At 38.7% G+C, this 13,303-nt stretch overlaps 1 protein-coding gene across 2 annotated transcripts in view; it reads left to right on the top strand.

Annotated features, from left to right (window-relative positions):
- The first annotated feature begins 586 nt into the window (after window positions 1–586).
- LOC143885086 (Tetratricopeptide repeat (TPR)-like superfamily protein) overlaps window positions 587–13,303 on the top strand; it is a 73,726-nt gene continuing 61,009 nt past the window's right edge. The window contains exons 1-6 of one of the 2 annotated variants that reach the window (XM_077389057.1): window positions 587–887; window positions 1,196–1,496; window positions 1,593–1,687; window positions 5,040–5,139; window positions 5,577–5,681; window positions 5,822–5,984. In XM_077389057.1, the coding sequence (XP_077245172.1) occupies window positions 1,310–1,496; window positions 1,593–1,687; window positions 5,040–5,139; window positions 5,577–5,681; window positions 5,822–5,984 (650 nt within the window). In that variant the 5' untranslated portion in view covers window positions 587–887; window positions 1,196–1,309. Of the gene's footprint in view, window positions 888–1,195; window positions 1,497–1,592; window positions 1,688–5,039; window positions 5,140–5,576; window positions 5,682–5,821; window positions 5,985–13,303 lie in introns of those variants that run through there. The other variant, XM_077389058.1, reaches the window with a different exon arrangement.

A 13,303-nucleotide genomic window follows, 5' to 3' on the forward strand; every position in this document is an offset into this window, starting at 1 on the left:
GCACATATTTTTTTTTAAAATAAAGTGGGTCCACCTTGTTCAAAGATCTAAACCATTTAGTTGGTAAGCCCCAACGTAAATACACCGTACCAGTAAAAATCATCTCCATCAGATGATCCTAACTCTTAGATCCATAGAGGATTCTATTTGGTGTAGTTTATCTACAGATTAAAGGGTTAGGATCATCCAATGTAGTAGTTTATCTACAGCGCGTATATCTTTAGAAAATTACCTCACCACTTGTTCGTAGATCCAAACCATTCATTTGTTGAGCTTCACAAAAATAATCTTGATGATCCTAACCCTCGGATACTATACGACGACACCATATATGAATCTCCACGGATCGAAGAGTTAGGAACATCTTAGGGAGATGGTTTTCGTAGCAAGGCCTACTTACATTGGGTTCGGGTTGCCTTTCAACCCTTCCCGACCTGAGTTGCACCCGTAGAAAAACAATTGGACCATATTTTGCCTAGAGTTTTGTGTTCCCTTATGTTTTTCACTCTCCTCACACAGTCCCTCTCGTATCTGTTCGTCTCCCACCCTATACCTCACAATTACTTAAACCAATATTTCAAGGAAAGAAATTTCATGGTAGCCACCCTGTTTGGGTTGCGAGAAAATCATTTCTGATGGAAATTCTTTTCATATACTCTTCGAAGGTAGAACGAAAGCTGACTCAGGCCCTGGTCGTTTCAGATTGTGAGGACCCCAATTGATTATTGTCCCGTCCACGTTCATTGCAGAACCCCCTTCTCATTTTGGGTTTTTCTTCTCTCTGTAATCTCTTCAAATTTCTGGCTCAAATAATCTTCTCTCGATCGATAGAGCTCACATTGTCCGTTGAATCGATGGTTTTAGCCACTCAATTGTGTTATCGTGAGGTAATCTCTCTCCCTAATTTCTTAGTCTCAAGGGTTTATTAAAAGGGGCGAATATATGTATTAAAAGGGGCGAATATGTGGATCGAACAGTCCGGAGCCCCTAAAGGCAAATCTATAATGCCCACTTTGTGATTTCATGTTCTGATTATGCATACTTATTGATGATCATCTTTAAATTTCAATGAAATCAGCAACCCAAATGGTTATATGCTTTCTTTCTATTTACTAAGAGATCATACATTTGATAGTCACAACTGCTTATAGTACACTTTCTTTCAGTCTAAATTATGCTGATTCCTTTCTGTCAGGATAAGCACTGTCGGGCGACTAAATCATGTGATGTGTGATCTTATTCCATTCCCATTAGAATTTGGTAACAGTTGGTAGAGTGATTTTCTGAGCCAAAGTCTTTAAAGAGAGCAATGATGTTAGCACCTTCTGAAAATAAGATGGATCCAACTAATACTTTTTTGGGGAGGATGTTATTAGAGGAAATAACTCCTGTGGTGATGGTGCTTCGAACTCCTCTTGTAGAAGAAGCTTGTCGAAAGAACAATCTCAACTTTGTTCAGATGCTACTCCCATTCTGTTTTTTTAACCGGATTGATGGTGAGCAATCTCTTTTACGTTGGTTTTTCACATATTAAATGACATTTTTTTTTCCCAAGCAGTTGACCTCATTTTGTGGGGATTTTGTTTGTTCAGTACCTGTACGTACGGCAAGTGATCAGCCCTATAGGTTGAAGATGTTCAACTTGCGGTTGGTTTATGCTTCTAACATACGTCAGCAAAATGTTGAGGTATTATTTACTACACTGCTCTTGTTTAATCTTTGGATTATCTTCTTTAATTTCTTTTCCACCTAGTTCTTCATTTAAGATTCGAGATTCTGTATTAAAATTAACTTAGAAAATGAAACAGTTAAAAAGTATTGATCTTAGTTTTTATTATCTATGATGGCTTCCAACCAGAAGTTCTGTCTGACCTGCGTTCTGGATCCGTTGGTCACTATTTCATTTTGATTCCATTTGATATCTTTATTTTGGTAATTTGATTAGATATAAATCTTTTCCTGTCTTGGTTACTATTTCTATAATTACCCATTTGGTTCTAATTTGATGGTTACTATTTTCTCTTAGCAAATTTTATTGAATTAAAAATGGGTTTCACGTAGGTTACCATTTCATTCCGTTAGAGGTCTGCGACAAAGAAGCCCCTCATCTCCCTTTTTGTTCACTATCCTTTTTTTTGAATGCCAACTAGAATTAAATTTGTTCACTAAATTGGCTGACAGTTTTGTTGAATGATGGCTAAGGCCAGATCCAGAGGTCGTATTGAAGGCTTTATCATTGGCCAACCTGGTGTGGAAATTTCTCTCCATTAGTATACTAATGACCCCCTGATTTTTAGCTGCTCAAACCTCTAGAAAATTAAAAACATTAAGGCTGTTTTTAGGTTTTACAAAGCACTCTCAGGGCAACGGATTAACTTCGCCAAATCGGTTGTAATGAGATTCAAGTTGAAAGATAGCAAAACGGAGGAGTTTGTAAACGCACTGTTTTGTGAGTCTGGTTCCTTTCCCAATACTGATATAGGCCTCTTGTTGTGCATTGGTAGACCCCCAAGAGGTCTATGCGACCCAGTCATTGAGAGTGAAGAGATTGACCTCCCAGAAGAAAAGTTTTCTCTCCCTTGGGGGTAGAATCATTCTAATTAAAATTGCTTGCCAACCTCCCCATACATTACATGCCGGTCTTTCATAGTACCATGATGGTGAGTAAGGGAATTGAATAGCTTCAAAGAAACTTCCTATGGAATGGTAAGGAGACATCCGGGATTTATCACTTAGGTTATATGGGAAGAAGTTTGCAAGCCTAGAAAGCAGAAGGGAGGGCATAGTTTCAGAAGGTTAAAGTTGATGAATAATGCTCTGCTCGAGAAATTACTATGGAGGTTTGGTGAGGAGAGTGAAAGCCTCTGGAGATCGATGATTGATTTTAAGTATGGATCTAATATTAGGTGTTGGGACTTGTCAATTGATTTCATGTTTCAAGGCTCTTTGGTTTGGAGGTATATCTGGAAGTATGAACACTTTTCGAGGAGGGTATCTGCTTCAGAGTTTCCAATGAAGAGAAGATAAGATTTTAGACAGATAAATGGTAAATGCTGTGGCTGTAGTCCTCTAAGTGTGGACTTTCCTGTCCTTTTTAGAATTGCTTCTAATAAAGGAATTAGTGTGGCTGATTCTTTAGCAGGCTTAACGAGAAGGTGGAATGGAATGTTAGATTTAGGAGGATTTCTTTTCGATTGGGAAGTGGATTTGGTCGCCTCCCTTCTTCGTATAATTAATTCGGTCTATATTAGAAGAAAGGGTTCTTATTTAGTCATATCCTTTTACTTTCACATGTTTGTCCTGGCAGACCTTTTGCCCGCCATTGGAGCACCAAGGCATCAAGGAGAGTAAAGTCTTTATGCTAGACAGCTTTTCTTGATAAGATCCATACTGTTGACGATTGCCGGCATTCTCAAAAAATCTTTATCAATCATTGTGCTTAGTGCTTTATGTATCACTGACGTTGAATATGTAGAGCACATTTTGATCCACTCTAGATTCAAGAGGGATATTTGGTACTTCGTTTTTTGCCTATTCAAAATTAGTTGGGTTCTTCCTGGTTAGATTGGTGGTCTTTTCATGCATGGAACTTCGCTAGGGTTGCAACTTGGGCCAGGTTGGGTCGGGTTGAGGCCAACCCGAACCCAACCTGAAAAAGCATTTCTCCAACCCAAACGCGACCTGACCCGAGCCCAACCTGAGGACAGTGAACATGAACCCTAACCCAAAGCCAACACTAACCTGACCCGACCCGAGCCCAACCCGAGGACAGTGAACATGAACCCTAACCCGAAGCCAACCCTAACCTGACCCGACCCGAGCCCCAACCCGAGAAGCATTGCTTCTGTAGGAACCCAACTTGAAATCCCTGTGATTTTCTTTTGAAAAAAATCCTAAAAAGAAAAGGAGGAAGAAGAGGGAGAAAAGTTTTGATCTTTGTCTCGTGTAAGCAATACAGGAATACCTTGAAGCAGAGAAGAGTATTGAGGATATCTGAAGAAATCCCTCCATAACACCTCACTTACTCACATATCAACCATTCCAGTCTGTTATCAGCTTGCCCAACACCACTTTTTTGAGTCGAGGCAGCAAAAATCATTATGGCAAATCCCATATACGATTTACGATCCGATACCATTCAACCCCTATTATGATTTACGATTTGATTCTGATTTTTCAAAACATTGGATTCAAGCACATGGTGCATGGGTAGCATTCAAAATCTTTGGATTGCAGGCTTCATACTTATGTCTAGTGTCTTAACAAGCTGACCCTTTTTTCATGGAAGTTTAGGAGGCTTTTTTGGAAATGCACGATTTAATGTCCAGCCTGTTAGAGTGCTTTTTTCACATTCATCGGGAAGAGAATGATTTAACCGATAAGTTAGCAAAATTTAGGGGGACTTGTGACAATTTAAGGGTTTGGCATTGCTAAGTTACCAACTTCTCCAAAAGCTTAATATGTTGGAGAAAGGCGTTATTTATCTTTTATACTTTAACACTCCCCCGTTCGTGTGGCCCACTTGGCAAACACGTGGCACATGTGGTCCCACTTTGGGCCGACCATCACGTTTGGATTTTTGCTATCCGGGAGGTTTGAACTTGAGACCTTTGGCTCTGATAACATGTTAACTTACCAAATTCTCCAAAAGCTTAAGCTGTTGTAGAAAGGCGTTATTTATCTTTTATGCTTTAACAGGCATGACATGCCAGCTTTGTAGCTGATTATTGTGTTTGGGTTGCGTCCCTGCTCCCCCTTGTTTTGGACTTGCTTTTGCTCTCCTTTTTGTTTTTTAAGACTATATGTACTTCTTTAAAATAATACTATAGGTGAATACTCAAATATATGGAACTCGCTATTAGCTCCTGAGTCCTGACATGATATATTTTTTTTATAATTTCTACCTTCTCTGCCATAATGTTTTTATCGATTGCATTCATAATCCTTCCATAAAACTCTTTTCTTTTTTCCATCATGATATCTCAAGTAATAGGATCTTTAAAGCTTTAGACTGCTTTCATAATATCTTCTCCAAACAGGCTGCAGAAGAGCATTTGAAGCAAGTGGTTAGTCATGCAAGCGAGAAAGATCATGTTGATTTGCAATCTGACCCACCACAACAGGAAACAGTGTTATCTAGTAAGTTTTACTTGTTTTCGATCCATATTTACGTTTTTTTCACCCATGATCTGTTTCTGAATGTTAGTTTATGCACTTTAATATCTGAACCTCACATCTAGCGGACACCAATTTGCTTAAGCAGCTTCATAGGTATGCCTGACTAGATTCTAGGATTATGATATATAAGGACAATAATCACCTGTAGCCCCCTAACCTTCAAGTTTACTACAGTTGCTTGCTTCAACCTTTAATAGTCCAAAAAAAAAAAAACCACAACAACTCGGTGGTAGACCTATGATCTGCCTATGATATATGATCAGTCATTGTTATGTTCTTGTTTCTTACACACATAATTTTTAATTTGAACTACAAATGTTGGACATTGGCATGCTGTTGCAAGTGCAATGATCTATTTTATTTTTTTGTGTCTGATTGTTAATGATATTTTTATGCAGTGGCTGCATCCAAATCTCCACCAGCATGGTTTCAAATGTTCAATAAAGAGCTTATTCGTACCTTATCCTTTTCAGAACATGAAACCTTTGACCATCCTGTGGCATGTAAGCTGTCAAATTTCTTTTATGGAGAAACCTCGGTGACTCCATATAGATGGTTATAATACTTTTGGTGTATAACATGATCTTTTATGACTTATGGTGATCTTGGATGTGCAATTGAACTTTGTCCAATTGACATGCAGGCCTTTTTGTTGTGTCCTCAAAGGATAAACAGCCCATCAGCAAATTTGTTGACCTTTTTAACACAGATCAGCTGCCCTCTCTTCTAAACGAAGGTGCAATGGATCCAAAGATTCTAAAGTATTATTTGCTAGTGCATGATAATCAGGATGGCACTTCAGAGAAGTATTTTGGCTCATCCCCTATTTTATTGTTGCATCTAATTTATTTTTGTCTACTTACATCATCATACTAATACAAAAAAAACTCTCCTGTTGGTTATGTTTCTCCTCTTTTCTTATGTGATTATTAGCATTGAAATAAGATCCGTATGTAAAGTGATTTTTTACACTACTGATCAACATTTAGAACTTATTGCCAGCTGAACGCTGCATCCGTAACCCTTGTTATTTGTGTGTGTGTGTGTGGGGTGGCCATTTCCAGTTTTCATCTTTACCAGCATAACATCTACCGAGGAAACATATAAAGTAAATAAGCTTTCTTTGCACTTTTCATCTCTACCAACATTACATATACGTAAATGTTATTGATTCTTCTATTCTTATTCCATCATGTATTTGTAGATGACATATATCACTTTTACATTTAGAATAGAAGGATCAATCATGGAACACCTCTGTTCTTTTCATTAACTGTCTATAACTAGGAATCACATCTATTCTCTTTTCATTAACTGTCTATAAGATACACATCTATTCTCTTGTCATTAACTGTCTCTAAGTTGGAAACACATCTATTTTCTTGTCATTAACTATCTATAAATAGGAAACCCTTAAGCTCATGTCTTCATGTCTTTGAATGTTTATAGAATTTCAGTTTATTAGATACAGGAACAAAGTACCTCCTATTCATACAATTTCAAAAGTGTAATATTAAGGAAGGTGTTAGTCTCTGTTTCACCATAGAGGTATTTATGGAGAACCTCTATTACTCCTTTTTTGACAATTATGATTTATGATTCATGCATGGAAGTAGATCAATTATAAGTGTCCAATGTGGTTACCTGAGCCAAAGTATATTAACGAGATCTTCATGCAATGCTCCTATTAGGGCTACTTGGGTAAACTGCTACCAGACGATATTCTAGTCTACCATAGGGTTGTAAAGTAACTTCCTAGACGATATTCTAGTCTACCATAGGGTTGTAAAGTAACTTCCTAGACGATATTCTAGTCTACCATAGGGTTGTAAAGTAACTTCCTAGAAAGAAAAGGGATCTACCAAGAGAAGAAATGTTTCTTGGAGAGAACAGTGAATAACAACGACAACATGTTATTTTACCAAAAAAAAAAAAAAAACAATGACAACATGTTCAGAGTCAGGTGCTAATATGGATACGAGTCCTATCTTTTCCTTTTTGAATGAAATTTGTGTCAAATAAGAAAAAAAACCCATTGCAAACCACCCAAGAGACTACAATAGGACGTGATTTACATTTCTCATGGAGTGGTAAGCTTTTGTCGTGGTTTATTGTCACTATGAGCAGCCATGGGAGAGTGATGTTGGATGGAATTTGGTTTTGGAGGTATCATTCTGGATAATATGGTTAATATTCTCTTTGCACATGTGGGGTCTGATGGTCAATCTCATGCAATTCATCTAGAAGTTTTGGCTTTCCGGAATGGTGTCATGTTTCTTTACTTCTGTCAGCTTTTCTTCTTATTTAAAGAGATGAATGGTATTCTCTCTCCATTTTCTGAGTACAAACTTTATCACATTCGGTGACAGGGAAATTCTTATTCAGATAGTCTACCCAACCACTGAGGCTCTTGTAGTTCTGTGGCTTTGTGGCATTATATGCCATCCTTGTAATTGTTTCTCTTCTTTTTCTCTTTAGTTCGCTTTTTCATTCTATTTTCTTTTCCTTTGGCTGCATTGAGCCTTTTGTTTCTTGCCTTTTTTATTTCAATGAAATATCTGTGTATAAAAAAGCAAGAGGCCTTGGCTAGTCACCACCAACCGCCTCGTAACTCTCCTTGTTCAGTCGATAAATAATTTAAACTCTAGTTTGGATTGGAAAAATTTCCCAACCAGACAGTTCTCCATATGCTCCACTACAAGTATGATTGCCTCATCCAGAATAACAAGCCTTTCAGACTCAACATCTCCTATCCTAAGTCTGGGTAAGACTTCCTCTTGTTCATTCCTCTTTCCTGACCACCTTCACAAAAGAAGCAAGCTTCATCTTCTCGCGGACAAATCCATAGCTCGTCCTCCAACTCTGTTCCTGATCCGGGCTTCATATTCCCCCAAAATCATTGATGCCGACCCATTGGCCAAGGGTTGGACTTCCAAATTGAAATTTGCTCATAAAAACTGTTTGGCGGGAGGAAACTCACTACAAAGGGAGTATCGTGACTATAAAAAACCTGTAAGCTCATTATTGATGCACGTGCGTGTGTGTTTATGATGGGAAGTCTTACATGAAGGGATATACTTGTAATTTCTATTTTTCTCTTTAATATATACAAGAGATTAGAAGTCATGGGTTTTAACAAAAACTCTATGAATTCCTTTCCCCCTTCTCCCATTCATCTTCCTTCTCTTTTTTCTGTTCTTTCTCTCTTTATTCCTTTAACCAATTATCAATGTCTAACCAATCTAGTTCAAAAAAAAAATTAATGTCTAACCAATTATCAATATCAACTTAGTATCAAAACAAGGTTCTTGCTGCTCTGGTGATCTTCCTTAAGGCTTCTAGGGTGTTGCCGGAAACTCCTTGGGCGGGTGGGAAACCCGTTTCCCCTAAAACGCGTTTCTCGTGGGTGGGAAACTCGTTTCCCCTAAAATGAAACGCGTTTCGGAAACGTTTCCGAAATATGATAAAAAATTGGAGAAGTGTTTCCGAAATCATAGGAACATATGAGAAACTTATGTAAATCATGTGTGAAATGCACGATAAACATATGTAACAATGCATGTGAAACGTGTAGGAAACATATGTGGAACTTACGAAAATCATTTTGGAAAAAACACATCAAAAATTGTGAAATAGATATTAAAAAAGAAAACAAAAGCATATATTGTAAGAAAAATAAAAATAAGAAAAATTCAAACAGAAATTTGAAATTAACAAAATTTAAATATACAAAACCACATATTTCGTGTTTTCGTTGTGTTTCATGTGTGTTTTTTCTATCGTTTCTGAAACGCTTCTAATGTGTTTCCTAAGACGTTTCTTGTACGATTTTCTGTTGTTTTCTCGTTTCTCGTTTCCCCTAATATTTTTTTCAAGCGTTTCACGTTTCGTCTCCCGAATTCGTTTCCCACCCTGGTAACTATGACAACAAGTATAGATAGGATCATCAGCCGTATGTATCATTTAGGGAAGCTGACATCAAGGTATTTGTTCATTGGAGTTTTGGAGTTTTTTATGCTTTTTCTAGAATTTTTTACCTAGGTTTTGAGAGCTTAGAGATGCATCTTCTCCAAAACTCCTGAAAAATATAGATTTGGTTGTTTTTTGTTGGTATCTTTTGTGGGGCTTGTGTACGCTATTTACTCATGATAGTTTGATCCAATACGATATTTTGAAGAACCAAAATCAGATCTGAACTGATTCTTAGAAGAATTGAGATTGCTATCTTTTGTGGGGTTTGTTTACACTAGAGTTTTTATATGGTGCCTGACAGTCATGTACCGTGCTAGCGGTACCGCCCTTGATATTTGATCCAACTGCAGACCACTTTTTAAGAGGCTGCTGGTGGATCAAATATCAAGGATGGTACTTCCATCGTACCACCTACAAGGTACTTGACGGTTGGCCACCATATAAATTCTCGTGGGCGCTATTTACTTATGAAAGTTTGATCCACTACAATTTTTTGAAGAGGCAAAATCAGATCTGAACTGATTCATAGAAGAATTGAGATTGCTATCTTTTGTGGGGCTTGTGTACGCTATTTACTCATGAAAGTTTGATCCAATACGATTTTTTTGAAGAGCCAAAATCAGATTTGAACGGATTACGAGAAGAATTGAGATTTCTAGGGTGAAGTATCCTCTCTTTGTTTGACGCCTCCCTTGTTTTACTGGGCTATCTTGGTTCATGTGATTAGCAAGGATTTTGCTTTTGGGTGAGATTTTCCCTAAATCTGCTCTATTCGTTTGCATAGGAAAATGCAGAAGATTCATCTGGTGACCAAGAATATCTGCAATCAACACTATGGGAGCTTTGACAAGAATACAGGTATCCTCTCTTTGTTTGATGCCTCCTTTATTTACTGGGCTATCTTGGTTCATGTGATTAGCATGGATTTTGCTTTTGGGTGAGATTTTCCCTAAATTTGCTATTCTTTTGCATTGGAAAATGCAGAAGATTTATCTGGTGACCGAGAATGTCTGCAATCAACACTATGGGAGCTTTGACAAGAATACAGGTGTTTCTGATATGGGTCTGTAATGGCCAGTCATCCTGGTAGTTCAAATATATGGATTATGACTGTAAAATGGAATGGGAAAAACTTCCTAGTTTGGGCACATTCTGGTAAGTTTTAGATTGGGGGATGTGGTAAGCGAGGCTGTATTATCGTTGAGAAAAGGCACTGAAGATGGATGATCCCATGTATTTGAAATGGGAGCAGGAGAATCTGATTGTTATGTCATGCTTTTGTGTTTGATGATTCAACATAACATCAGCCAGAATTACATGTTTTTGAAGACAACAAAACAAATCTGGGATGGTGTGCATGAGACTTATTCTCCAGTTCAGAATGCAACCCAGGTGTATCAGTTGGCTTTGTCAGAAGGAGAAACCCCTATCCTTGTACTACTCCACCCTCCCAAATTTGTGGGGAGGAGATGTATCATTTTCAGGTGATCAAGTGGAAGGACCCAAAAGATGAGTATTGGAAATTGATAGAGCAAAATTGGGGATATTAGTTCCATGTAGGACTGAAGCAGGAGTGTGAGGTTACCATACAATAGATCATTATTTGTAAAGTTCCTCCTTTTAGGGATTGACCCTTTAGCTCAATGGTCAAGGCTTTGTTCTTTGACCTAGAGGTCTGGGGTTCAATCCCAACATACCTACGGAAAAAAAAGTTCCTCCTTTTAAGTCTGATATTTGTTCTTGTCTCAAGTAAAGAAAGTAGCAGAAATGCCATGCAGCCTACTCAGGACGACACTGTTAGAGGTTTCAAATAGGAGAAAGGTAACACTTAAAAGGAGGTGGCAAGATGGATGATAAGGGTCAACTAGTTTATCATCAATATGGCAAGATCGGACACAGTAAAGAAAATGCTAGGATATAGTCTGGATCCCATCAAGGTTAAACAAAGGGAAACGACCAAATGCCATTGTCGCCACCACTACTCCTACATCGTCATAGATGACTGGTGCACGTACTACTACTACCAATATTAATACTATTGGCTCCTCTACGGCTCTACCATAGAGATGCTGACCTCAGCCTGGTAAGAGATGGAGAACCTCCACGGCCTATTATCTTAATTCAAACCTAGGGTTCGCAAATCAGATTTTGTGAGTTTGTAGGAGCATTAACGGGGACTGATTCAATTAGGGCAGCAAGCCAGCAAGCATTTCACCCTCAAGTCATTGGTGCCCTGCAAGTCTAAAAAATTGCTTCAAATCAGTCCCTAAGGGCACATTTGGCTACGATGGATTTTTTTCCCTAAAATATTAGCTTATCCAATGGTGATGGACAGTGAGAGAGGGATGGATTGGAGAGGGACTGAGTGAGGAGAGGGCAAGCAAAGCTGAAAAACCAGGAAACAAAAAACTCCACTCAAAATCTGATTGACCTTTTCCTGATTTTTTACCTTTTCCTGATTTTTTACCCACATTTCACCCTCAACTCATTGGTGCCCTGCAAATCTCTCCTCCCACCTGTCCTATCCCTCTCTTACCACTTGGAGACACTAATTTATCATGAAAAAAAATATTCCTGGCAGCCAGACATGGCCTAAATGTTTGCCAAAGGGTGGAAAGAAAGGAGACAAATTTTGGATAAGATGGGGATGGATCACATGGAGATTATGGGAAAGGTTGGGGAAAAGAGGATGAAAAGAATTAAAGGGAAAAATGTTAGAGAAAGAAAAGGAAGGAGAAGAAAGGAAGGAATCATGGAAGATATTGGAAGGAGAGAAGAGAACTAGAGAAGGGTCATAACTGGGAGGGGCGGCACTGCCCTGATGTGTCTCATCCAACAGGGAGGAGGGGAACAAGAGAGGTGAGAGAGAGAACGGGAAGGTAGCAGCTCCAAGCCGTGAGATGGAGAGAGAGGGGAGAAAAGGGAAGAGAGAAAGGAAGGGGTGGCAGCTCTCAAATGTGAGAGAGCTAAAGAGGAGGGGGTTTACTTTCTCTTCAAAATTAGGGTTGGAGAGAGGATGGTTGAAGTTTATATATGAGGGGGTTTTAGTGGCTTAAGTGGTCGTCCGTGAGAAGTACAAATAGGCAGGGGCTTTCAGCTTTAAGTTTTAGGCAATGTGGGCCATAGGTTTTAAATGGGTTTAGGGTCATAAATGGTGGGTCGTGACAAATGGGTAAGTGAGAAAATAGCAAGAGGGTATGAGTAGTGGGCCCCAGGTAGTGATGTGGACATTCCCCTAATCTAGGTCCAATCAGACAAAACAAATAATTAAAATAAGTGTATGTGAAATAAAACAAATAAAGTTAAGATAGTGACTAATCCTAAGGCTAAATCACATTAGTTTCTCCCATGTAGGAAGAACTAGACGTCTGAAATGCATTGGTATTTGTCGTTGCGAAGCCGTTGTAGCTTGATCTCATCCTCGCCAACGAACTAGGTACCACATGTTAAAGCCCCAATGGTTCTCTGTCGTCCTGACAACCACTACTCCTCTTTCTGATCCTCTATTGATGAACTCACTCTGAAAGTTAATGAAATGATGCCTTTGGGCTCTGATGGGTCTCCATGGTACTGGTAAAGATCAGAAACTGTTGAAGATGAGAGAAATCATAACATCCTCCTGAAGGTCCAATAGATAAGCATTTGAACCTAACTTGAGGATTCTATGTGATCCAGATTTCTTCTTTTCCAACTTGCCATAGGCTCTAATCAGGAATTGCTCACGGGGAAGAATGCTGCCACTAGCTCTCCAGTGTGGAAGGAATAATCTCTCCGACCACAATCTCTCTAATACCTCTTGTTGTACCTCGTTTATGTATTGGGACGAAGTCGTTGCCCTCGACATTGTGCCCCCCAGGGTATGAGTATAGGGGTACGATTTAGAAGGTGGGGAATTAGATATCCATATTCCATAGATGATAATGGGCAATTTTCTAGTAGAGTGGTTAATGGAACTATTAATGGCAAACTCTGCTTGGGGCAGAACTAAGTCCCATTGATGTGGTCTCTTGTATTTCTAAGCATCTCATCAAATTTCCTACATTATGATTGGTCACTTATGTTTGTCCATCTGTTTGGGGTTGTTATGTGCTACTAAATTGAAATTTAATCCCTATTTGCTCCATAAGTTTCTCCAAATATGACTCAAGAACCT

This window comes from Tasmannia lanceolata, unplaced genomic scaffold, assembly GCF_043159265.1.
Source record: "Tasmannia lanceolata isolate RefF3 unplaced genomic scaffold, GAP_Taslan_0.1 ptg000008l, whole genome shotgun sequence".
NCBI classification, from domain to species: domain Eukaryota; kingdom Viridiplantae; phylum Streptophyta; class Magnoliopsida; order Canellales; family Winteraceae; genus Tasmannia; species Tasmannia lanceolata.